This window comes from Ovis aries, chromosome 25 (genome assembly GCF_016772045.2).
Source record: "Ovis aries strain OAR_USU_Benz2616 breed Rambouillet chromosome 25, ARS-UI_Ramb_v3.0, whole genome shotgun sequence".
NCBI lineage: Eukaryota > Metazoa > Chordata > Mammalia > Artiodactyla > Bovidae > Ovis > Ovis aries.
The window spans coordinates 4,017,539-4,041,122 of NC_056078.1; the positions used below are offsets into that span (position 1 = coordinate 4,017,539).

Sequence of the window (23,584 nt, forward strand, 5' to 3'; positions counted from 1 at the left end):
TTATCATCCTCTGCCTGGGCTATTGGTGATGTAACTTTTTTCCTCCAAGAGTGAACTGTTTTCTATAGGATTTTCTGCCAAGCTGCTTACACCATTCTTCAAGTTTTAAATGCTGGTGCTTTCCTGATCTTACAAATCTATATCAACAGTTAGGACTCAAATGGTCCTTGCTGTGAGAGGTGGACCATAACGAAGGCTGAGCACCAAATAATTGATGCTTTTGAACTGTGGTGCTGGAGAAGAGTCTTGAGAATCCCTTGGACTGCAAGGCAATCAAACTAGTCAATCCTAAAGGAAATCAACCCTGAGTATTCACTGGAAGGGCTAAAGCTGAAGCTTCAATATTTTGGTTACTTTATGCTAAGAGCTGACTCACTGGAAAAGACCCTGATTGTGGGAAAGATTGAGGGCAGAAGGAGAGGGGTTGGCAGAGAATAGGATGGTTAGATAGCATCAAAACTCAGTGAATGTTAATTTGAGCAAACTCCATGAGACAGTGGAGGACAGAGGAGCCTGACTGCTGTCGATGGGGTTGCAAAGAGTCAGACACAGCTGAGAGACGGAGCACATTCTAGAATGTAATATCATCAGAACCCTGTAGGGTACCCTCTCTTGTGTCTTTTTTGATTTGCTTCCGTGTCACTGCATGTATAAAGAGTTCATGCGTTTTCTTGGAGAGTGGCCTTCCCGTGTGTAGATGTATCGCTTTTTCTGCGTTCTCCAGCTGATGGATGTCTGTTGTCTTCAGTTTGGGGTTGTGAGTAAGGTGACTGGGAAGATCCGAGTCCAGAATTTTTGCTTATGTGTTTCATTTCTCTTGGGTAAATACCTAGCAGCGGAATTGTTGGATCACAGGATAGATGTATGTTAAAGTTATAAGAAGCTGGCAGAACCCTTCTCAAAGTGGTTGTACATTTCAATCTCCACCATGTGGGACAGTTCCAGTAGCGGGTTGTCCTTGTTAACTGGTTTCAGTCCAATTAATCTGAGCCATCTGATTGGTTTTGCAGTGGAATCTCCACCGCTTTAATGTGCATTTTCCTGGCAACGCTTTTTCATATGCCTCTTGGCCGTGTGTATATCTTTGTAATGTGTCTGTGGCATCATTTGTCCACTTTCCAGTCAGGTTATTTGTGATTTAATTATTGAGTTGCAGGACTCAAGTCCTTCCTCAGATGTATGTATTGTAAATATTTTCTCCCTGTCTGTGGCTTGCCTATGCATCTTCTTAATGGTATTTTTTGAGAAGTAGAGGTTTTTAATTTTGATGAAGTCCATTTTTTCTTTTATAATTAATATTTTATACAAAATAAATTAATATTTATTTTGAGAAGTAGAGGTTTTTAATTTTGATGAAGTCCATTTATCCATTTTTCTTTTATAATTAATATTTCTGCATCCTTTATAAAACTTTTGCTGACTCCAAAGTTAGATAAATATTCTTCTATATCTTCTAGAAGCTTTACAGCTTTCACTTCTTCATTTAGGTTTGTGGTCCATCTCTAATTAAATTCTGTGTATGGTTTGAGGTATGTATTAGGGTTACTGTTTTTCCCGGGTAGGTAGCTACTTGTTCCAGTATTTCACTGAAAGCACTCCTTTTTCCTCATTGACTTGCTTTGACACTTCGGTTGAGAATCACTTAGCTCTGTGAGTGTGGGTCCACTTCTAGACTGTCTGTTCGGTTCCATAGGGCTGTTTGTCTGTCTCTACGCCGGTACCATGCTGTCTGCATTTACTGTGACTTCACTGTTAATAAGAAATCAGGTAGCAGATGCCCTCTACCTCCGTTCTACCTTTTAATGATTGTTTTGGTTTAGCATTTTCTTGTACATTTTTAGAATATGTTCTTCAAGTTCTACAAAAGACTCATATAAGCTTTTGATTGAAATTATGTTGAATCAATAGATCAATTTGGGGAAAATGAAAATCATAACAAAATTCAGTTTTAATATATGTATATATGGTATCTGTCTAATTATTTAAGTCTTCCTTAGATCTCTCAGAAGCTTCAAAATGGTTTTCTGTGTCGAAGTTTTCTCATGTTTCTTTAAATTTATCCCCAAGTATTTTGAGTTTTAAAATATACATAGTATTTTAAATTGTTTGCTGCTGGTATTTAGAAATACAGTTAATTTCCATGTATTGACCTGGATTGTATTGACCTGGATTCTTTCACCCCTGATAAACTCAATGTGCCATATATTTTGCTTAAATTTTATAGAATTTCAGCTTTATTCTTGCAGTCATCTCTAATGCAGGTATTCAGTTCAGTTCAGTCGCTCAGTCGTGTCTGACTCTTTGTGACCCCATGAATCACAGCATGCGAGGCCTCCCTGTCCATCACCAACTCCCGGAGTTCACTCAGACTCACGTCCATTGAGTCGTTGATGCCATCCAACCATCTCATCCTCGGTCGTCCCCTTCCCCTCCTGCCCCCAGTCCCTCCCAGCATCAAAGTCTTTTCCAATGAGTCAACTTTTCGCATGAGATCGCCAAAGTATTGGAGTTTCAGCTTTAGCATCATTTCTTCTGAAGAAATCCCAGGGTTGATCTCCTTCAGAATGGACTGGTTGGATCTCCTTGCAGTCCAAGGGACTCTCAAGAGTCTTCTCCAACACCACAGTTCAAAAGCATCAATTCTTTGGCGCTCAACCTTCTTCACAGTCCAACTCTCACATCCATACATGACCACAGGAAAAACCACAGCCTTGACTAGACGGACCTTAGTCGGCAAAGTAATATCTCTGCTTTTGAATATGCTATCTAGGCTGGTCATAACTTTTCTTCCAAGGAGTAAGTGTCTTTTAATTTCATGGCTGCAGTCACCATCTGCAGTGATTTTGGAGCCCTCCCAAATGAAGTCTGACACTGTTTCCACCGTTTCCCCATCTATTTCCCATGAAGTGATGGGACCAGATGCCATGATCTTCGTTTTCTGAATGTTGAGCTTTAAGCCAACTTTTTCACTCTCCACTTTCATTTTCATCAAGAGGCTTTTTAGCTCCTCTTCACTTTCTGCCATAAGGGTGGTGTCATCTGCATATCTGAGGTTATTGATATTAGCACAATCATATTCTGTGAGAAGTTTGCCCTGAAATTCCACATGCTAATTTTTTTGCTCCAGGTCATACAGCTTGAGTTACCAGGGGAGTATGGTTTGAATTTCAGTCTAGTTTGACTCCATGGCCCAATCCCTTTCCACCCGACTGTAATATTTCACCTCTTTGACATTTAGATGTTTGAATGGAGTGATACCATGTAGCTTCCCTGGGTTTCATGGGGACATTTTTGTGTCATTGTGTTTCAGAAGGACATGAATTAATCAATGGAACCTCTGAAACAAAATACCACGAGAAAAGGTGGAAAAGTGACTAGAGGTTTCTCCAGTTTAAAAAGGACTGTCAGCGTGCTTCCCGATTCCTCCACAGAGGCCGTTCATGCAGCAGCAGCAGCTGCTGCTGCTGCTAAGTCGCTTCAGTCGTGTCCGACTCTATGCGACCCCATAGATGGCAGCCCACCAGGCTCGTCCGTCCCTGGGATTCTCCAGGCAAGAACACTGGAGTGGGCTGCCATTTCCTTCACACAGCTGCAAATTCCAGTTTCCTTGCCTCACATGGTTGTTGTTGTTGAGTTGCTCAGTCATGCCCGGCTCGTAGCGACCCCACGGACTGCAGCATGCCAGGCTTCCCTGTCTTTCACTGTGTCCTGGAGTTTGCTCAAACGCGTGTCCATTGAGTTGGTGATGCTATCTAACCATCTCATCCTCTGTCGCCCCCTCCCCTCTTGCCCTCAGTCTTTCCCAGCATCAGGGTCTTTTCCAATGAGTCAGTTCTTCACATCAGGTGGCCAGAGTATTGGAGCTTCAGCTTCAGCGTCAGTCCTTCCAATGAGTATTCGGGGTTGATTTCCTTTAGGACGGACAGGTTTGCTCTCCTTGCAGTCCACGGGACTGTCACTGTTAGTACCTGTTTGCCATGGCTGAGTCTTCTGTGTGTAGGGATGCTCTAATGCTTGTTTCCCCTCCTCTCCCACAATGCGCTGCAGGAAACCATTTCTGTACAGCCAAGGAGCTCACGGAGGAGATCAGATCATTAACGCTGGAGAGGGAAGGGCTGGAGGGGCTTCTCCACAAGCTGTTGGTACTGAGTTCCAGGAACGTCCAAAAGCTGGGAAGTGTGAAAGAAGATTACAGCAGACTCAGGCAAGAACTGGACCAGGGGAGAGCTGCCTATGGTAAGTGGTCGCATGGTTGCCCGATGCAGTATGTGTGCCGTTATTGTACTGGTTCACATGTACCCTTCACTGTGAAGGCTGTCCTGGAGCCACACAGGATATTGTTGCCAGGAGCCCTAGAAAATAGGGCACAATTTCTTCAGCGTTTGTTTTGCTATCAATCTGATGCCTTTTCATTTCCTATCTTTCCTCCTCCTCTACTCTATGTTTGCTAATGGCCTTGTGATTGCTTGAGGCAATCTCCCCCTTGGCACAGGTCTTGAGAATTTTCTGGCTGACAATTATCTCCCTTTTGTTCCTTGGCTCGGCCTTCTGGCTTGCACAGTCGTACACGAAAGCAGGCTGGCTCTGGGAAAACCAAGGAGAGACCATGGAGTGCCTCTTCTCTGTGGGCTTTTCTGAGAGCTGCCCACAAAGAAGGGGCAGATGCAGAAGACACTGCCTTGGCCAAAGTATCTGCTTGTTGGAAGAGTTAAACTGTTCTTGTGGTCTCTTCTTGTCTAGTCGTTATCAGTAAATGAGGTCACCTTGAAGTTTCACTCTGAGGGATAGTTTCAGCAGATTGTGGTTTAGCCCAAATTAATAAAGTCAAACCTGTTTCTTAAAAAAAAAAAAAGTAGTAAAGAGTTTCTGATGATTCAGTTTCTAATATACAGAATGAAATCATAGGGAGAAAATTTAAAATACAATAGATGCTGAAACCCATTTCTTCACCAGTAAAATGAGATGATAGATTATCCATCTCATAAGCTGGTTAAGTGATACAGATTAATTGCATTAATTTATTAAGATCCTAAGATTGTGTGTGTGTGCATACACCTTTGCCCTTCCCTTGGGAACTAGAGGTTGTTGGAAGGCAAAGTTCATACTAGTAAATCATATTTCCTAAATAAATGTTTACTAGATAAATGAATGACATTCATACTAATAAAGAACTATATTTATAACGTATACTTGTTTAAAAAATTTCTAATGAGGTGGATGAAACTTGAGCCTATTATACAGAGTGAAGTAAGCCAGAAAGAAAAACACCAGTACAGTATACTAACACATATATATGGAATTTAGAAAGATGGTAATGATAACCCTGTATGTGAGACAGCAAGAGACACAGATGTTTAGAATGGACTTTTGGACTCTGTGGGTGAGGGAGAGGGTGGGATGATTTGAGAGAATGGCATTGAAACATCTATACTATCATGTAAGAAACGAATCACCAGTATATGTTCGATACAGGATACAGGATGCTTGGGGCTGGTGCATGGGGATGATCCAGAGAGATGATATGGGGAGGGAGGTGGGAGGGGGGTTCAGGATTGGGAACTCATGTACACCCGTGGCTGATTCGTGTCAATGTATGGCAAAACCAATACAGTATTATAAAGGAAAATAAAGTAAAAATAAAAACTTTTTTAAAATAAAAAGAAATAAGAATGAAGGTATTAGGTAGCCAGATTTGAAATAGGTTCACCCTGGGGGCTCACACAGTAAAGATTCCACCTGCAATGCAGAAGACCTGAGTTTGATCCCTGGGTTGGGATGGTCCCTGTGGAGGAGGGAATGGCTACCTGCTCCAACATTTTTACCTGGAGAATTCCCTGGACAGAGGGGCCTCATTGGGTATAGTCCATGGGCTTGCAGAATCAGATGTGACGGAGTGACTAACACTTTTAACACACTTATTTGAAAATACTCCACAAATTGAAGTAAATGAAGATTAGTATTTAAAACCAAACAAATATGAAATCAGCTAATAGAAATAGGTGTGTCGTTTCACTGCTAATACGTTTTGTTTTAAAGGCTTACTAACTTTTGCAGAGAGAGGTTCCTTTGTAGTTATCTGAATGACAGGTGCCGCTGTCAGCCACTGTTGTGTCCTCTCAGCAGTGGACACCTCTAAGTTGGCCTTATCTTTTTTTCACTTTTGCAGGTCAGAGCTTTGTGTTTTGCCAAATATGTAAATTAGACACTGTGCATTTGAGCCTTAGTATATAACTATAGTCCTGAGAAATGGCAATGTGTTCCTCCAAGATGTAATGCTGCAGTTTATTATGTTATTGTAGGTCTAATTTTGTAGTTAAATAAATTTTGCTATAAATTTTTATAAATTTGTTTTAAAATTTTAAAAATATAAACAAGGAAAACTATGAGATGTCTTATGTTACCATCCTAAGACTTTTGGCGCAAAACAGGAAATTTATATCTCAGAGAAAAGATGAAAACAAATTTGGACAAATTTAGTTCAGCAATATTTTCTTTTTTTAAAAAAAACTTTATTGAGGAATAGTTAATTTACAGTGTTGTGTTAATTTCTGCTATACAGCAAAGTGACTCATATATATATATATATGTACATTTTTTCATATTCCTTTCCATTATGGTTGTCACAGGATATTAAATATAGTTCTCTGTGCTATACAGTAGGATCTTTTTATCTATCCTATACATAATAGGATGCAGCAATATTTTCATTTGAACAGTTAAGCTCTTGAAAGCCATTAATATCTCTTTTTTTAAGAAAAAAAAAAGCTGTGCGGTACTTTTTGAATCTCATCATTGTCACTTGACTAAGTATTTTCAAAATGATGAATAAAACATAAACAAATGGAATGAGAGATTGTTACCGTGGATGATTCTAAATCGCAGACGGCTCATTACTGTGAAGGCATTCTTTATGTTTTATCCTTGGATTTTGCTGAATCAGCTACCCTTTCCCTGTGCTTCGTGTTTGTGTGTGCGTGCGCACACTGAGTTGTATTCGGCTCTTTGAGACCCTGTGGACTGTAGCCACCTGGCTCCTCTGTCCATGGGATTTTCCAGGCAAGAATACTGCAGGGGGTTGCCATTTCCTCCTCCAGGATGTTTTCCCCACCCAGGAACAGAACCTGCATCTTCTGCAGCTGCTGCTTTGGCAGGTGGATTCTTTACCACTGAGCCACCTGGGTAGCCCATCCTTGTGCTTTACAGGCAAAAGCTAATTTTTAAGCAATCTGAGGTGACTTGGCGTTAGGTGAACCAAATTAATAATCTTGGGTTGGTGAGAGTGTAAGAGACAAAGAAATAAATTCTTAGTAAAGTGAAGCTTTTATCCATTGATATGATGTTAAACTAGACCAATGTCCATATTCTTTGTTGGGTTTGAGAGTTAAAAATCTGGAGTGAGCTCTGTGCTCAAGTTTAAATGTAGAGCAAATACAAAGAAGTAATGTGCTTCTGCACATTACTGAGATGGTTGGATTGCATCACCGACTAAACGGACATGAGTTTGAGCAGACTCCGGGAGTTGGTGACGGATAGGGCAGCCTGATGTACTGTAGTCCATGAGGTTGCAAAGAGCTGGACACGGCTGAGGTCGCAAAGAGCTGGACACGACTGAGGTCGCAAAGAGCTGGACACGACTGAGCGACTGAACTGACTTAACCAATGTGCTACTGCAGGTATTACCGTGAGCTGACTCTTTTTTTTAGTTTATTTTATTATTTATTTACTTTACAATATTGTATTGGTTTTGCCATACCTCAACATGAATCTGCCACGGGTGTACATGTGTTCCCAATCCTGAATCCCCCTCCCACCTCCCTCCCCATACCATCCCTCTGGGTCATCCCAGTGCCCCAGCCCCAAGCATCCTGTATCCCACATCAAACCTAGACTGGCGATTCATTTCTTATATGATATTATACATGTTTCAATGCCATTAATCTTAGATAAAACATCTTAAAGTAAGACTATTAAAAAATGAGCAATGTGTAGTGTTCTTAAAAACAGATTTTTTATATATTAAAATTTTTTTCTATATGTTATTTCCTATTTTATTTCTTTTTTATTAAAAAACATTTTTTTTACAAGTGTGTTGGTTTCTGCCATATAACAATCAACCATAATTACACCTGCGTCCCTCACCTTTGAGCCTCCCTCCCCTCCGCCACCCCAGCCCTGTAGGTCATCACAGAGCGCCAGGCTGGGCTCCCTGTGTTACAACAGCCAGTCTTCACCAGCTGTCTGTTTCACACGTGACAGTGTGCATATATGTCGGTGCTACTTTCCCCATTCTTCCCACTATCTCCCTCCCCCACTGTGTGCACAAGTCCATTTACTACGCCTGCGTCTCTGTTCCTTCCCTGCAGATTGGTTCATCAGTACTATTCTTCTAGATTCCATATGTCAAACTGGCTCAACTTTGTTCTTTTACGGCTGAGTGATATTCCGCTGTGTGTATGAGCCACACCTTCATCCATTCATCTGTCGATGGACATCTCGGTCGCGTCATTTTCTGGCTATCGTAAACAGAGCTGCAGTGAACCCTGGGGGTATATGTGTCCTATAGGATTGTGGTTTCCTCAGGGTATATGCCCAGTGGTGGGGTTGCTGGGTCATATGGTAGCTTCATTCCTAGTGTTTTAGAGAATTCCATACTGTTCTCCATAATGGCTGCATAAGTCTACATTCCCGCCAGCTGTGGAGTAGGGGTCCCTTTCCTCCACATCCTCTCCAGCATTAATTGTTTGTAGAAATGGCTTTGCAATGTTGTGTTTTTTCTGCCCTACAGCGTGAATCAGCCATAAGGATACATGTATCCCCTCCCTCGTGAGCCTCACCCTATCCCACCCACCCCCACCCTGCCCCTCGAGGTGTCACGGAGCGCTGAGCTGAGCTCCCTGCACCGCACTGCAGCTTCCCACTAGCTGCCGGTTTCACACATGGTAGTGCATATATGGAGAAGGCAATGGCACCCCACTCCAGCACTCCTGCCTGGAAAACGCCATGGACGGGGGAGCCTGGTAGGCTTCAGTCCACGGGCTCGCGAAGAGTCAGACACGACTGAAGGGACTTAGCAGCAGTGTGTACATGTCAGGGCCACTCTCTTAATCTGTCCCGCCCTCTCCCTCCCCTGCTGTGTCCACGTCTGTTCCCTATGTCTGCGTCTCCGTTCCTGCCCTGCGAATCGGGTCATCAGTACCACTTTTCTAGATTCCATGCATGTGTGCATGCTAGTGGTCGCAACAGTCAGGGGCCCAGGCTCTGTGATGTCGGCTCTAGGTAGGCTCACCCAGCCATGTGTGTGTCCACATCCAGTCGGGGTTCTGTGTCTATAGCAGAAGGGGAGAGCTGCAGTCTTAGCGAATAATCAACAATCTCTGTCATTCAGAGGGTTCTTAATGATGGGGAGAGTGTATGTGATGGCGCATTGCAGATGAACTTGCTTTGCTACATCACTTACAATGTCATTACATCTCGTGTCTCTGGTTCAACTGTGAGCCCACTGAGGTGAAAGCACGGTCTTTAGGTTTCATTTTTGTTGTCGGCAGTATCCCATGATGTCATTAAAAACAGTAAATAGGCCATAAATATTTGTTCACTTACTGGGGCCAGATGCTGACAAGAAACGTTAGTCCTTTCTTCCCTTGTTTTGACTCACAGACCCAGACCTTGGATCTTCTTTTTTTTCAAATGTTTAAAATTCATCTCCCAGTCTAATTAAGGCAGTGATAAAGTTTTTTAAAGTTTTTCATGGAAGATGCTTGAGTTGTCCGAGTTGGATGTACAGATTGGGGTGGCAGCAGACGGAACAATGTGATGAGAAGGACTGAAGTAGGCCAAAGTACTTGGGGGCAGGGAGACAGTGACACAGAGTCTGTTTAAAGAGGGGAGGAATACCCCGGGTGCTTATACCCAATCAGTGGTTCCTAAGACTTCAGGAGAACGCATATGAAGTCTGAGCAGTTTTAGGGGCAGTAAATAGATTAAATCTGTCTTTCAACCTTTGAATACTTGTGGAAATTAACTATAGACCTTTAATTATTGTGGATTTCAGTGTTTTCTTTTTTTAAGGGAGAGTGGTATGAAAAAGAATCAGTAACATTTTTAAGTTTGCTACGTCTGTTTTTCAGAAAAAAAGACAACCCTGGGATTTACAGAACCGTGTTTCTCTCTCTTGTGTATAAGTTGGTAATCTGTATTGTCCTTTATTAATATTGTTGATTTCATACTGTAACTTGGATATAAAGGAAGCAGACGTCAAGGGGAGAGATTTAATCACAGAATAATCAGGGCCAGAATTTTAAATAGGACATCATTAGCATGGTAATGAATTTTCCCACTTTATGCCAGCTGCCCGAGTAGAAAAGATGCTACAGATGTAGCTCAAAAATCCGACAGCGCCTGTGGCCCAGTGAGCTGTCAGGAGTCCACGTAGGATCTGTGAAATGCGTGAAAGAATTCTCAGTGCGGGTGTCAAATGGTGTTTTTTTTTCTGGGAGTGATGGCTGGCTGTGTCCAGACTAAACTCATCTGTTGGCCTTTCAGTGAGTATGGAGGAAGAGGAAGTCAGATAAGGGGCAGTTTTTAAAGGTGATAAAGTGGACTTGGCTCAACTTTTCAATTATGGTTTGGGTCTAATATCTACTTTTTCCTTTAGGCTAGAAAGGCCACATTCACATAATCCTACCCTTCTTCTTGGACTACCTCCTAAAATAGGTAATAAAAGGAAGTTTGATGCCGTTTAGTGAGATACCAGTTTTTTTAACTCTTTAGTCCACTGGTGAAACATCTTTTGTAAATCACTTTAAGAAAAAGCTTTTGAACGCATGTAAGAATTAAAGATTTTAAAATTTAAAAAAAAAAATAAAAAGATAATTAAATTATAAAAAAAGAAGAAAAAGTTTTTGGTTTACAGATCATGTGATTTAACAGGCTTTGCATATATAGGCAGTCACTCCTTTTCCACATTTATTATCTATATTTAGGTGAAATTTTCAAGAAAAATTAGAACAGGGAATAAAGTCTGTCTTTTTGGGGAAGGGGTTGGGGAAGAAATGGAAAACTGGAATTTATATAAATATACATCAAAGATGGACACAAAAAATTAACAAATATAATGGAAATATAATGGAAAAGTTGAGACAGAAGAAAATGTAAGTGATGAGTGTTAATTATTTCGGTTGAGAATATGACGTGATCATGAACTTCCTAGAAGCCAGAGCAAAAAAGACCAATAAAACATCATCTGTCCTCCTCAAAAGTAGCTTAAAGCATGAAGTTTTCAGGAATATGGAGTGGTGTTAAATCCTTAAAGGTGATTTTTTTTGAGAGTGTAATGGAAAGTCTTCATGAGTAGATTTATAGCAAATGAAAAAGCTGCTACCAACCATTTCTGACAAAAAAAAATAACAGATGAAAGCAGTAGTCCATGAGAAGCCTGTGAACCTGTGCACAGACTTCAGATCTGCGCGTCTGTACATTGTTTTCCACAAAAAAGATCCAGTTACTCAGCAGATTTTTGAGGGAGTCAAAATTTCCTTCAAATTTTAAGTTCCTCCAAATGTTAAGAAACTGTTAACGTATAATTAGATGGAAGTCAATTAGGAAGGCCTCAGGCTAATTGAGTTTAAATATAGGATCTTCCGGTGATCTGACATCAGTGGTTCTAAGTCCCTGGAACCTGAAGGGGTGGTTGCTGCTGCTGCTAAGTCACTTCAGTCGTGTCTGACTCTGTGTGACCCCATAGATGGCAGCCCACCAGGCTCCCCTGTCCCTGGGATTCTCCAGGCAAGAACACTGGAGTGGGTTGCCATTTCCTTCTCCAATGCATGAAAGTGAAAAGTGAAAGTGAAGCCGCTCAGTCATGTCCGACCCACAGCGACCCCATGGACTGCAGCCCACCAGGCTCCTCCGTCCATGGGATTTTCCAGGCAACAGTACTGGAGTGGGGTGCCATTGCCTTCTCTGGAAGGGGTGGTTAGAGACCCCTTTCTGTAGATGCATCACAGGGATTTCTAGGTGGCCGGAGTGATAAAGAATCCACCTTCCCGTGCAGGAGGCGCAACCGATGTGAATTCAATCCCTGGGTCAGGAAAGATCCCCTAGAGAAGGACATGGCAACCCACTCCAGTACTCTTGCCTGGAAAATTCCATGAACAGAGGAGCCTAGTGGGCTACAGTCCATGAGGTAGCAGAGAGTCAGACATGACTGAGCGGCCTGAGCTATTTGTCTGGGAACCAGATGAGCGTTGCAGTATTTCAAGGTGAAGGAACTTAGATTGTTACATGGCAAGTATTTTATTAATGTCTGCCTCTCTAACTGGAAATCTTTATCTGTTTAGATTGAATATATGTATAATATGAACATTTTGGAGAAAAACTTTAAAATCTGAAAATTTCTTTTCTCAGGGTTTTCTGTGAGCTGAACTTCCACATCTCTAATCATCTTATTAAGTTATCAGAATCCCAGTTAAATATACATTTTCATTTTTTAGTTTCTCTCCATACTTTTCTTCTTTCCAGTTTATCCTTACATCACTGTGAGTATGGTTATTTCCCTTCAGACTCTCTTGCTGTAAAATTCTAAGCTTGAAATTCGTGATTAATTTCCTTCCTCTTTTATTAAATAATCATGATAAGCCCTTTGGGAGGCTTCTCCACAACAGTGCAAGAAGCCTGTGTTAGTTTGTGGGTGGCCTCAGTTCAGTTCTGTTGCTTCTCCATCATCTGTGTCTCATCTGGCACGTGTGGCATCACAGTGTGAGGTTGGATGAATAAATTCTTTCTGCTTCCCAGGTGTTTGATGTAAGTCACGGCAAAGCCAGGTGTCTAAGTTTCATTTCCATCCACCCTCCATCATTTAAATTCTGTTATTTAAGTATAGTTGATTTACAATGTTGTATTAATTTTTGCTATATAGCAAGTGACCCAGTTACGCATATATGTATTCTTTTTTATATCTGTCCATTATGGTTTATCGTAGAATGTTGAATATAGTCACCAAGCTATACAGTAGGACCTGTCGTTTATCCATTCGATACATAGAACCTTACCTCTGCTAACCCTAACCTCCCCCTCCATCCCTCTCCCGACCCATCCCCCTTGTCAACCACAATCTGTTCTCTAAGTCCATGATCGTGTTTCTGTTTTACAGGGAAGTTTATGTCCTGTTTCAGATTTTACACGTAAGTGATATTACGTGGGATTTGTCTTTCTCTGTCTGAACTTCACTTAGTATGATAATCTCCAGTATCATTTGAAAAGAAAGTGAAAGTGAAAGTTGCTTAGTTGTGTCTGACTCTTTGCAACCCCATGGACTATACAGGCCATGGAATTCTCCAGGCCAGAATACTGGAGTGGGTAGCTTTTCCCTTCTGCAGAGGATCTTCCCAACTCAGGGATCAAACTCAGGTCTCCCGCATTGCAAGTGGATTCTTTACCATCTGAACCACCAGGGAAGCCCAAGAATACTGGAGTAGGTGGCCTATCCCTTCTCCAGGGGATTTCCCCAACCCAGGAATCGAACCGGGGTCTCCTTCATTGCAGGCAGATTCTTTACCAGCTGAGCTGTCAGGGAAGCCCCTAGTAAAGCCTCTGTGTTCCAGAATGACTCAGACAATTCCTGCAAGCGGTGAAATCACTGGTTACTCTAGTCCATTCTGGTCTTGAATTCCCATGATTCCTTCCAATTTTGTTCCTTTTTTTTTTTTAATTGACTCTCAAATATTTTTTTAAATTGTGGTAAAAGTCACATACTATGAAGTGTACTGTTCCAACCATATTTAACTGTACCATTCAGCGGCACTACATTTATTCACATCGTTGTACAACTTTTCATCATCAGACTCTTGAATTTCTTACCTTCCTAAACTGAAACCCCCTGACCTCCCATTAAACTAACTCCTCATACCCGTTCCCTGCACTTTGGCCCCTGACATCTGCCAATGTACTTTCCGATTCTATGAATTTGACTATTCTATGTGTCTCATGTGGAATCAAACAGTATTTGTCTTGACCTAATGTCCACTTCTGATTTCTTTTTTCCATTTTTATCCATACAGTTAGTTTTAGAAATCCTCACTGATGCTACTCCTTTTTCTACATGTATCTCCATTTGCTTTTTTCCCCAGAGACTTATTTGTTTATGTTTGGCTGTGGTGGGGTTTCGTCGCTGTACATGCAGGCTTTCTCTAGTTGCAGTGAAGGGGGTCTGTTTTCTAGTTGTGGTACCCCGGCTTCTCACAGTGGTGGCTTGTTGAGGAGCAAGTGCTCTAGAGTGCTGGGGCTTCAGTAGTTGCAGCACTGAAGCAGGCTAAGTAGTTGTGGCAAATGGGCTTAGTTGCTCCACGGCATGTGGGATCTTCCTGGACCAGGAATCAAACCAGTATCCCTTGCATTGCAAGGCAGATTCTTAACCACTGGATCACCAGGAAAGCCCCTCCATTTGTTTTTTATACTCCTATAACAATATTCCCTCAACAGAGCCCCTAGGTGGGAATAGAGTGACAATTTTAATAGCATTTCATACCCAATTGCAGCAGGCAGTTTTTCGACATGCTGATTTGTTTGGAGCAGGAAGTTGGTTCTATGTTATAAGGTGGGTCCATGTGAATCTTAAGTACTTGACAAGTGTTCTGCTTTCTTTCTGGAACATTCTTGTCAACCAGCGCCTATGTTAGTCTCTGTCTACATTTCACTTGGACTCAGGGCTTTTGATGACCTTAGTGTGTGCACACACATGCACACTCATACACACCCTCCTGAAAATTAAGCTGAAAATGGTGGTAAGTGGGATGCCACAGTTCCTGGTGGAAAGCCCCTTGGCCAGGGTTGGGGGAGGGGTTATTCATTTCATGGGGCTGTACCCTGACTCGCAGAATGTTTCTCATCCTTCACATTGTCTTTTGTGCATCGCTTCCTCCCACACCTGGTTTTAAATGTTCTTGGGTGGGAGTTTCCAGTAGTCATGTATGGATGTGAGAGTTGGACTATAAAGAAAGCTGAGCGCCGAAGAATTGATGCTTTTGGAATGTGGTGTTGGAGAAGACTCTTGAGAGTCCCTTGGATGCAAGGAGATCCAGCCAGTCCATCCTAAAGGAATCAGTCTTGAATATTCATTGGAAGGACTGATGCTGAAGCTGAGGCTCCAATACTTTGGCCACCTGATGTGAAAAGATTGAAGACCCTGATGCTGGGAAAGTTTGAAGGCCAGAGAAGGGGATGACAGAGGATAAGAGGGTTGGATGGCATCACCAACTCAATGGACATGAGTTTTGAGTAAACTCCAGGAGTTGGTGATGGACAGGGAGGCCTGGTGTGCTGCAGTCCGTGGGGTCACAAAGAGTCAGACACGACCGAACTGAACTGAGTGGGAGTGGTACCACCCTCAGTAACCTGAACAACTTCAGCATTATGTTATGATCTGAAAATAGAATATTATTGTCGTGATTATTAGAACTTAATTGAAATTAGGGGAATTTAATTCTCTAAATATTATCCTTAATGTAGAACCTTATAGATTTAAAAATGAATTCTTTTGGGATTTCTCCTTCTATGGTCTTTATTGTATGTATTTAGCATGTGTTTATTAGATCCCTTGCTGTGTGCACAGATTAGCTATAGCTTTAATGGATTTGATATGTTCTTTGAAAGGAAGGAATGATTCCCTGTATGTTGTCACTTTCTCTTCAGTAACAAATGTTGGTCTCTCTTCTTTTGGGCTAAGGCTGCACATGCATTTGGTTGTCTGATCCTCCGGACACTTGTGCAGCTGGCCCAGCTCCATCTGTTTCACAGATGAAGATGATAAGACTCAGGAAGGATGGGAGTCTTGTCTGAAGTCACATGGATGGGAGAGGTCAGGGCTAGGATTTGAATCCATGGCACCCCACTCCAGGACTCTTGCCTGGAAAATCCCATGGATGGAGGAGCCTGGTGGGCTGCAGTCCATGGGGTCGCTAAGAGTCAGACATGACTGAGCGACTTCACTTTGACTTTTCACTTTCATGCATTGGAGAAGGAAATGGCAACCCACTCCAGTGTTCTTGCCTGGAGAATCCCAGGGACAGGGGAGCCCGGTGGGCTGCCATCTATGGGGTCGCACAGAGTCTGACATGACTGAAGCGACTTATCAGCAGCAGTAGCAGCAGCATATTGTGATTTCACCTTTTATGTAGATTTATATTCTTTATGAACCTGATTCCTGACATGAGGTCTTTCCACCCTCCCTTACCATGGGCTTACTACCCTTATTGCCAGCCACCTCCATACTGCACTCAGAGTCGAGATTATGGAACAAAAGTCCACTAACATCATCTCTTGAAATGATGTTGAGTGTCCTGAAAAGAGAGGCTGTTTTCATTTTTGGAATTTCTAAGTACACATTCTATATTTCATGCCCCAAATGATGACCTGCTGTCTGCAATATTCCTACACTCATTGCATCATGGAACTTGACAGGAGGTTCTCTAGGTTATCAGCCATGTAATACTCATATTTTATATTAAAACCCAAATTCTTTATTTTGGGAGGATAACTAATAGGGACTTACCATTACTGCCACAAATGAGAAAAAAGTTGAATTATAGCAAGTTAGTTGGATACAAATATGGGAACTTCAAACCGCTTTTGGATATTTTATTTTCAAAGAACTATGGCTAGTTCTGCTTCCCGTTCAAAAATGCTTAAATGTCAGTGTTTTCCTTCGTAGTCCTGTAAGATCAGGCATTGATAGTATATTGATATCCCAGTCAGAGTTCTTGGGGGAGAAACCCCGTTTGCCTTTAAGAATTTACTAACATGCCATCCAATTGGTTATGAGGAATTAAGTTGCAAAAGTGTGGCTCAGATGGTAAAGAATCTGCCTGCAGTGCAGAAGACCCAGGTTCAATCTGTAGGCTGGGAATATCCTTTGGAGAAGGGAATGGCAGCCCACTCCAGTATTCTTGCCTGGGAAATCCCATGGATAGAGGAGCCTGGCGGGCTATAGTCCATGGGGGTCCCAAAGAGTCAGACATGACTGAGCGACTAACACATTCACTTTTCTTTCAAACCCCTATTTGCCTGTAGGATTTACTGATATATCATCCAATAAATAATAAGGAATTAACTTGCAAAATTTGATGGCCATTGTTGTGAGTTTCTTTTGAGTGAGCTTTTGAACTTTAAATAAGCAACATGTACAATATTCTATAATTCAAGGCTTTGAGAGATTAAGACTGATTCTTTTTTTTTTCTGAGTCCAATTTTGTGAATTTTTGCAGAATTAAATGTTTTTCCTGCTAACTATGATGTATTTTGGAGAAGGAAATGGGAACCCACTCCAGTGTTCTTGCCTAGAGAATCCCAGGGACGGGGGAGCCTGGTGGGCTGCTGTCTATGGGGTCACACAGAGTCGGACACATGACGTATTTTATACTATCATAGTATTTTTAGTGCTTAATCTAATAGGAAATGTCTTGTTTTCCTCTTTGACTTTGTCATGAGTTATGACCTCCTGCCATTTTCTCTTTGTTCTTCTTCTTTGAAGCTGCCATATGTTTTGTAACCCAAGAAAGAGAATTGTTTTTGAGAGGTCATTATTTGTAGCTAATTTGGCTTTTCAGGTTCTCTTAGCTCTTGTAAAGAAGACAGGGTTTCATGATAAGTGTTTTCTGCCCTCATTGCATTGTTGCACCAAATTTTGTTGCCCTGTGCCCTCCAGACTTTGGGTGATGGCCGTCCTGCCTCATTTACTTTACTTTCAGACTTTTATGGAATTGACGAGGGTTGGATCCTGTTCAGCTCAGTCGCTCAGCCATGTCCGACTCTTTGCGACCCCATGGACTGCAGCTCTCAAGGCTTCCCTGTCCATCACCAACTCCCAGAGCTTGCTCAAACTCATGTCCATCAAATCGGTGATACCATCCAACCATCTCATCCTCTGTCATCCCCTTCTCCTCTTGCCTTCAGTCTTTCCCACCATCAGGGTCTTTTCCAATGAGTCAGCTCTTCGCATCAGGTGGCCAAAGTATTGGAGTTTCATCTTCAGCATCAGTCCTTCCAATGAATATTCAGGACTGATTTCCTTTAGAATTGACTGGTTTTATTTCTTTGTAGTCCAAAGGACTCTCAAGAGTCTTCTCCAACACCACAGTTCAAAAGCATCAATTCCTTGGTGTTCAGCTTTCTTTATAGTCCAACTCTCACATCCATACATGACCACTGGAAAAGTTGTAGCTTTGACTAGATAGACCTTTGTTGGCACAGTAATGTCTCTGCTTTTTAATATGCTGTCTAAGTTTGTCATAGCTTTTCTTCCAAGGAGCAAGCGTCATTTAATTTCATGGCTGCAGTCACCATCTACAGTGATTTGGAGCCCAGGAAAACAGTGTCACTGTTTCCATCGTTTTCCCATCTATTTGCTGTGAAATGATGGGACCTGATGCCATAATCTTAGTTTTCTGAATGTTTGAGTTTTAAGCCAACTTTGGATCCTGTTCAGTTCAGTTCAGTCGCTCAGTCGTGTCTGACTCTTTGCGACCCCATGAACTGCAGCACGCCAGGCCTCCCTGTCCATCACCAACTCCCGGAGTTCACTCAGACTCACGTCCATCGAGTCAGTGATGCCATCCGGATAGATAATTCTAAGCCAATGCACTGCCATTTAATATTTATGACATGGCAGAAACCATCAAGGGCTGCTTAAAGGTCTACTGACTTGACATCCAAAATGTATAAACCAGGTATACTCATAGCTCACATGCTCCATAGTTACAGAAGGTAATTTTATTTGTCTTTTGACATGAAACTCTCTGAAGTTTTTATAACTCATTAAGAACTGATTGCATGCTTTGCTTTAGGTTTACTGATAACCAGACTTGTTTTTCTCTTTTAATTTGCCAAAGTGATGTTAGAATTTTGGTTATTTTAGCTTGTTTTGATCAGCTCTCTTTTCATCTGTGTTACTAAAGCTGTTTTACACTGTATATATTTCTAAATATTATATTACCCATCCCACGAAAGAATCTAATGCAAATATATTATGACACTGGGGTGTGATTAATGAAAGGAAGCCTGGTCTTGCTGGAGCAAGGTGACTGGAGTCTTGAGCTTCTTGTTAACTTCATATTTGACCCAGCATTTGACTTTGGTCGTCAGGTCCCCATTGTATCAGTGTAACAGATAAATTAGAATTTGGTGAATGTCTGTGTGCCCTCCATACAACCCTGCAATTTTTTTTTCAGAGGTTGAGGAACAGTGGGGGACTGAATACCAAACTCCAGGTCTGCCCTAAGAAGGCCACCCAATACTGAGATCCCCCTATATCTAGAATCCTGAGAATGTAGTAAGCTTTGGAGGTGAAGTAATTTCCCCAGTGGATTATACAAGAATCCTCTGAAGTTGAAGCTTCTGAAATTCCTAGAGTTTCTCTAGTGTGATTTTTTTCAATTTTTAATTTATTTCACAGAATATCATAGAATAAAAAACATTTTAAAAATTGAATGAAAAATGTCCACCACATAACTTCCATAGCAGAGCTAGGGTCCCTGGGTACATTTTTGGTGTCCCACCCCTCCCCACCACTGCTGCCAATGCCTAGAGTACATGGAGACCTTTTACACACGTGTACTGAGAGAGTGGGCACCATCATACCTTTATAGCCTTATGTGGCAAAAATGAAAGCATTACATGACTCAATCCTCATTGCTATACATTCAGAAAAATGTATCATCCCATTCTACCGATGCTGAAACTGAGGCTTAGTGAGCTAGGAGGGCTGTAGATGGATGCAGAGAGCTGGAACATGGCTTAGATCTGTGCGGCTCCAGAGTCAGACTCAGCACGGAGTTAGATTTCCTTGTAACACAGAGTTCTAGGTTAGTTTCTAGAACCTTAATAACATTCCGAGAATCAGTATACCATGACCTACTTAACTTTCTCCTTATTTTGATGTTTCTAGCAATCATTTTATAAATTTCTTTCTGAAGATAAAGTGAGATTGGGAGTTCTGGGCCCAAGAGCAGAATCATTTTGTGACTTGATACATCCTACAAAGACTTTCAAAAGGATTATACCAGTTTAGTTTAGACTCCCATTCATCCTTTCTACACTGTTATTTCTTAAGAAATTATGTAGTATAACAACAATAAAAATTGTTTTTAATTCAGGCTTTATTTTGGAATCTATTTGACTAATAATGAAGTTGAACTTGCTTTTTTGGTGCCTTTATACTTTTTTCTATTGTGTGTTGTTCATATCCGTTGTTTATTTTTGGAGCGGGGGCAGGAGGAAATTTGATGGTTTCCTTATCTTTATATAATGTGGTTATTATCATTTTTCTTGTTTGTATGCTGTGTGTATATGTGTGAAGTTAACCCATTATCATGATTAATAATGGAATGAAAAGAGAAATTTTTTAAAGCAATGATAACATGTTGAAGTAGCAGTTTAGAGTGAATTTTGAAACTTCTTAAGGCTTAGGATGCAATAGATTTAACAAACAACATAGGTTTTCTCGGGAAAATGCATTCTGTTTCCACTCCATGCGTTAATATTCACTGGGCCTGGCCTTTAAAGCTAATGCACTATCGAGGGAACAGCTGTAACTGGGACCATAATAAACCAATCTCATTTTTATAATAAATCTGTGGAAGGCATCCTTTTTACGTTTTCACAACCATTAAAATAAAGAAGCTGAGAGAAATGTGCAGCTTCATATCCATTGCTTTACTTTTTCTGTATCCCACATCTCACATTGAGTACTTCACCATATTTGGCCTTTTACAAAAATATGCTGTTTTCTTACATGGATCCATTAGGAAAACAGCTCCTGCCAATATAATTTTTTTTCTTGACAAGCATGCTGTTATTTCAGGGCCTATAGGAGAGTGTCTGTTGGTGCCTGGAGCTGCTGAGGCTGCAGCTGTGGGAGTCACAGGACTTGGTGATGGATGGTGGCCGGGTGGGAAGAGGGATGGACGGGATGACCTTTTAGACTGTCACCAGCCTTTCATGGAGAGGATCTGGGTCTGTGACAGCTCCTGCTCCTTCTCTCCACAGATAATAACCAGTGCAGGGTATTAAGTCAAAGGTCCTTTTCTGTGGACCATGTGTCATCACTGTAAATTGCTATGATTGGGGTTTACGAAGGCACGTCCTTGCCAGTTGCCACTGTTGGGTATCAGATTCTCCACCCCCCCAACCACATCTTCCTACAGCTTTTTGCTGTGGGTTTCTCTCCTCCATCTTTCAGATATTCCCACACCCTCATCCACCCAAGTGCACACTCCCTATCTCTGTTCTGGGTATCACCTGGACAACTCCTTTGACCTGCTAAATTTCCCCACGGTCTCTGCATGCTCTGGATACCTTATATGAGGCACTCCCACACCTCTCCAGGACCAGCTCCTCTGAGGTCTCTGTGAGGATATCCTCCAGCAGCAGAACCCACCGACTTACCTCCCTGTATACTCTGTGTCCTCCTTGACCTTGTATTTCTATCCCTTGACTTTTTCTTCTGGCCCTGCCTGGAGCTTGGCTTGATACTCTGGAGGGGATCATTGTCCCCACCCCTTTCCAATGTTCCATGATTATTCATTCCATTTTGCCATGTTTAACGGAATATTTAACAGCATCTATGAAGAAGGCTGAAGACTATAAATAAATGCTCTCTTTGGTATTGAAAGGGTTTTATACAATATAAAATTTAGAGCACATTTTCCTCAGGAGCCCTGACATTAATATTCATCATGAGCCCCAAAGAAGAAGCTATTATATTTTAGCATAATGAAGTTTACCATATGTTTCAAAGTCACTTGCAATTGTGCTTCTCATCATGACAATTAGAAAGGTCATCTTATCTTGCCTGGCTGTGGTAGATACATCACCCAGCTCCTGGCTGTGAGTGTGTGCACATATATACGGGGAAGATAAGATGCTTCTTATAAGAAAGTATTGCTGTTTTCATCTAATTACAAACACAAAACATGCCTGTTGTTTGGTCTTAGATGATATGTGAACCCAGAGATGGAAACATCTAAAGCAAATCCCCTTTTGTGCTCTCTGTGACTAAATTATATGAGGTTATTTTTCCTTCCTTGAAGCATGATGGTGATGAGGCTTCTCAAACCTTGGGTAGAGGAATTTGACAGCAAGACAATAGTTTGTTTCTTAAAAGTGGATTTTCTGCCTTTCTTAACAGTATGGCAACAATATTATATTTAATTCTCCATATATGAACTTGGATGACAGGGTGAGGAGAAGGAGAGAGGTGGTGATGGGGCTTCTTACGGAGCTTGTGGAGGGACAAAGATGCAGTAGGATTAAAGCAGGTAATTCTTAGGAACCTGAGCATGCAACTGGAGGAGTGGTCACAGGAGCTGATGCTGGAAAAATGGTTCTCCACCATTACCTACTAATATTATTGCTGTTGGTGTAGCTGAGGCTTCCTGAGGCTTGGCCCAAGGTCACATCCCTCCAGACAGCAGAGCCCGGCACGAGCCGAGTCTGTTTCCCTTGTTAGGCCCACGGAGCTGAGTCAGTTCCCAGGCAGGTGGATAAGAAGTCCAGGGATCCCCAAGGAGAGTTAGTTAGCTAGTTCAGTCGCTCAGTTGTGTCCGACTCTTTGCAACCCCATGAATCGCAGCACGCCAGGCCTCCCTGTCCATCACCAACTCCGGGAGTTCACTCAGACTCGCGTCCATCGAGTCAGTGATGCCATCCAGCCATCTCATCCTCGGTTGTCCCCTTCTCCTCCTGCCCCCTATCCCTCTCAGAATTGAAGTCTTTTCCAGTGAGTCAACTCTTCGCATGAGGTGGCCAAAGTACTGGAGTTTCAGCTTTAGCATCATTCCTTCCAAAGAAATCCCAGGGTTGATCTCCTTCAGAATGGACTGGTTGGATCTCCTTGCAGTCCAAGGGACTCTCAAGAGTCTTCTCCAACACCACAGTTCAAAAGCATCAATTCTTCGGCTCTCAGCCTTCTTGACAGTCCAACTCTCACATCCATACACGACCACTGGTAAAACCATAGCCTTGACTAGACGGACCTTGGTCGGCAAAGTAATATCTCTGCTTTTGAATATGCTATCTAGGTTGGTCATAACTTTCCTTCCAAGGAGTAAACGTCTTTTAATTTCACGGCTGCAGTCACCATCTGCAGTGATTTTGGAGCCCTGAAAAATAAAGTCTGACACTGTTTCCACTGTTTCCCCATCTATTTCCCATGGAGTGATGGGACCAGATGCCATGATCTTTGTTTTCTGAATGTTGAGCTTTGAGCCAACTTTTTCACTCTCCTCTTTCACTTTCATCAAGAGGCTTTTTAGTTCCTCTTCACTTTCTGCCTTAAGGGTGGTGTCATCTACATATCTGAGGTTATTGATATTTCTTCCGGCAATCTTGATTCCAGCTTGTGTTTCTTCCAGTCCAGTGTTTCTCATGATGTACTCTGCATATAAGTTAAATAAGCAGGGTGACAATATACAGCCTTGACGGACTCCTTTTCCTATTTGGAACCAGTCTGTTGTTCCATGTCCATTTCTAACTGTTGCTTCCTGACCTGCATACAGATTTCTCAAGAGGCAGGTCAGGTGGTCTGGTATTCCCA

At 41.9% G+C, this 23,584-nt stretch overlaps 1 protein-coding gene across 4 annotated transcripts in view; it reads left to right on the plus strand.

Annotated features, from left to right (window-relative positions):
- The window catches only part of DISC1 (DISC1 scaffold protein), a 434,500-nt gene that overhangs the window by 202,290 nt on the left and 208,626 nt on the right, over nucleotides 1-23,584 (plus strand). For 3 of the 4 annotated variants that reach the window (XM_012104955.5, XM_060406817.1, XM_042241165.2), the window contains exon 9: nucleotides 4,048-4,236. In XM_012104955.5, coding sequence (XP_011960345.4) covers nucleotides 4,048-4,236 — 189 coding nt within the window. Of the gene's footprint in view, nucleotides 1-4,047; nucleotides 4,237-23,584 lie in introns of those variants that run through there. The other variant, XM_042241166.2, reaches the window with a different exon arrangement.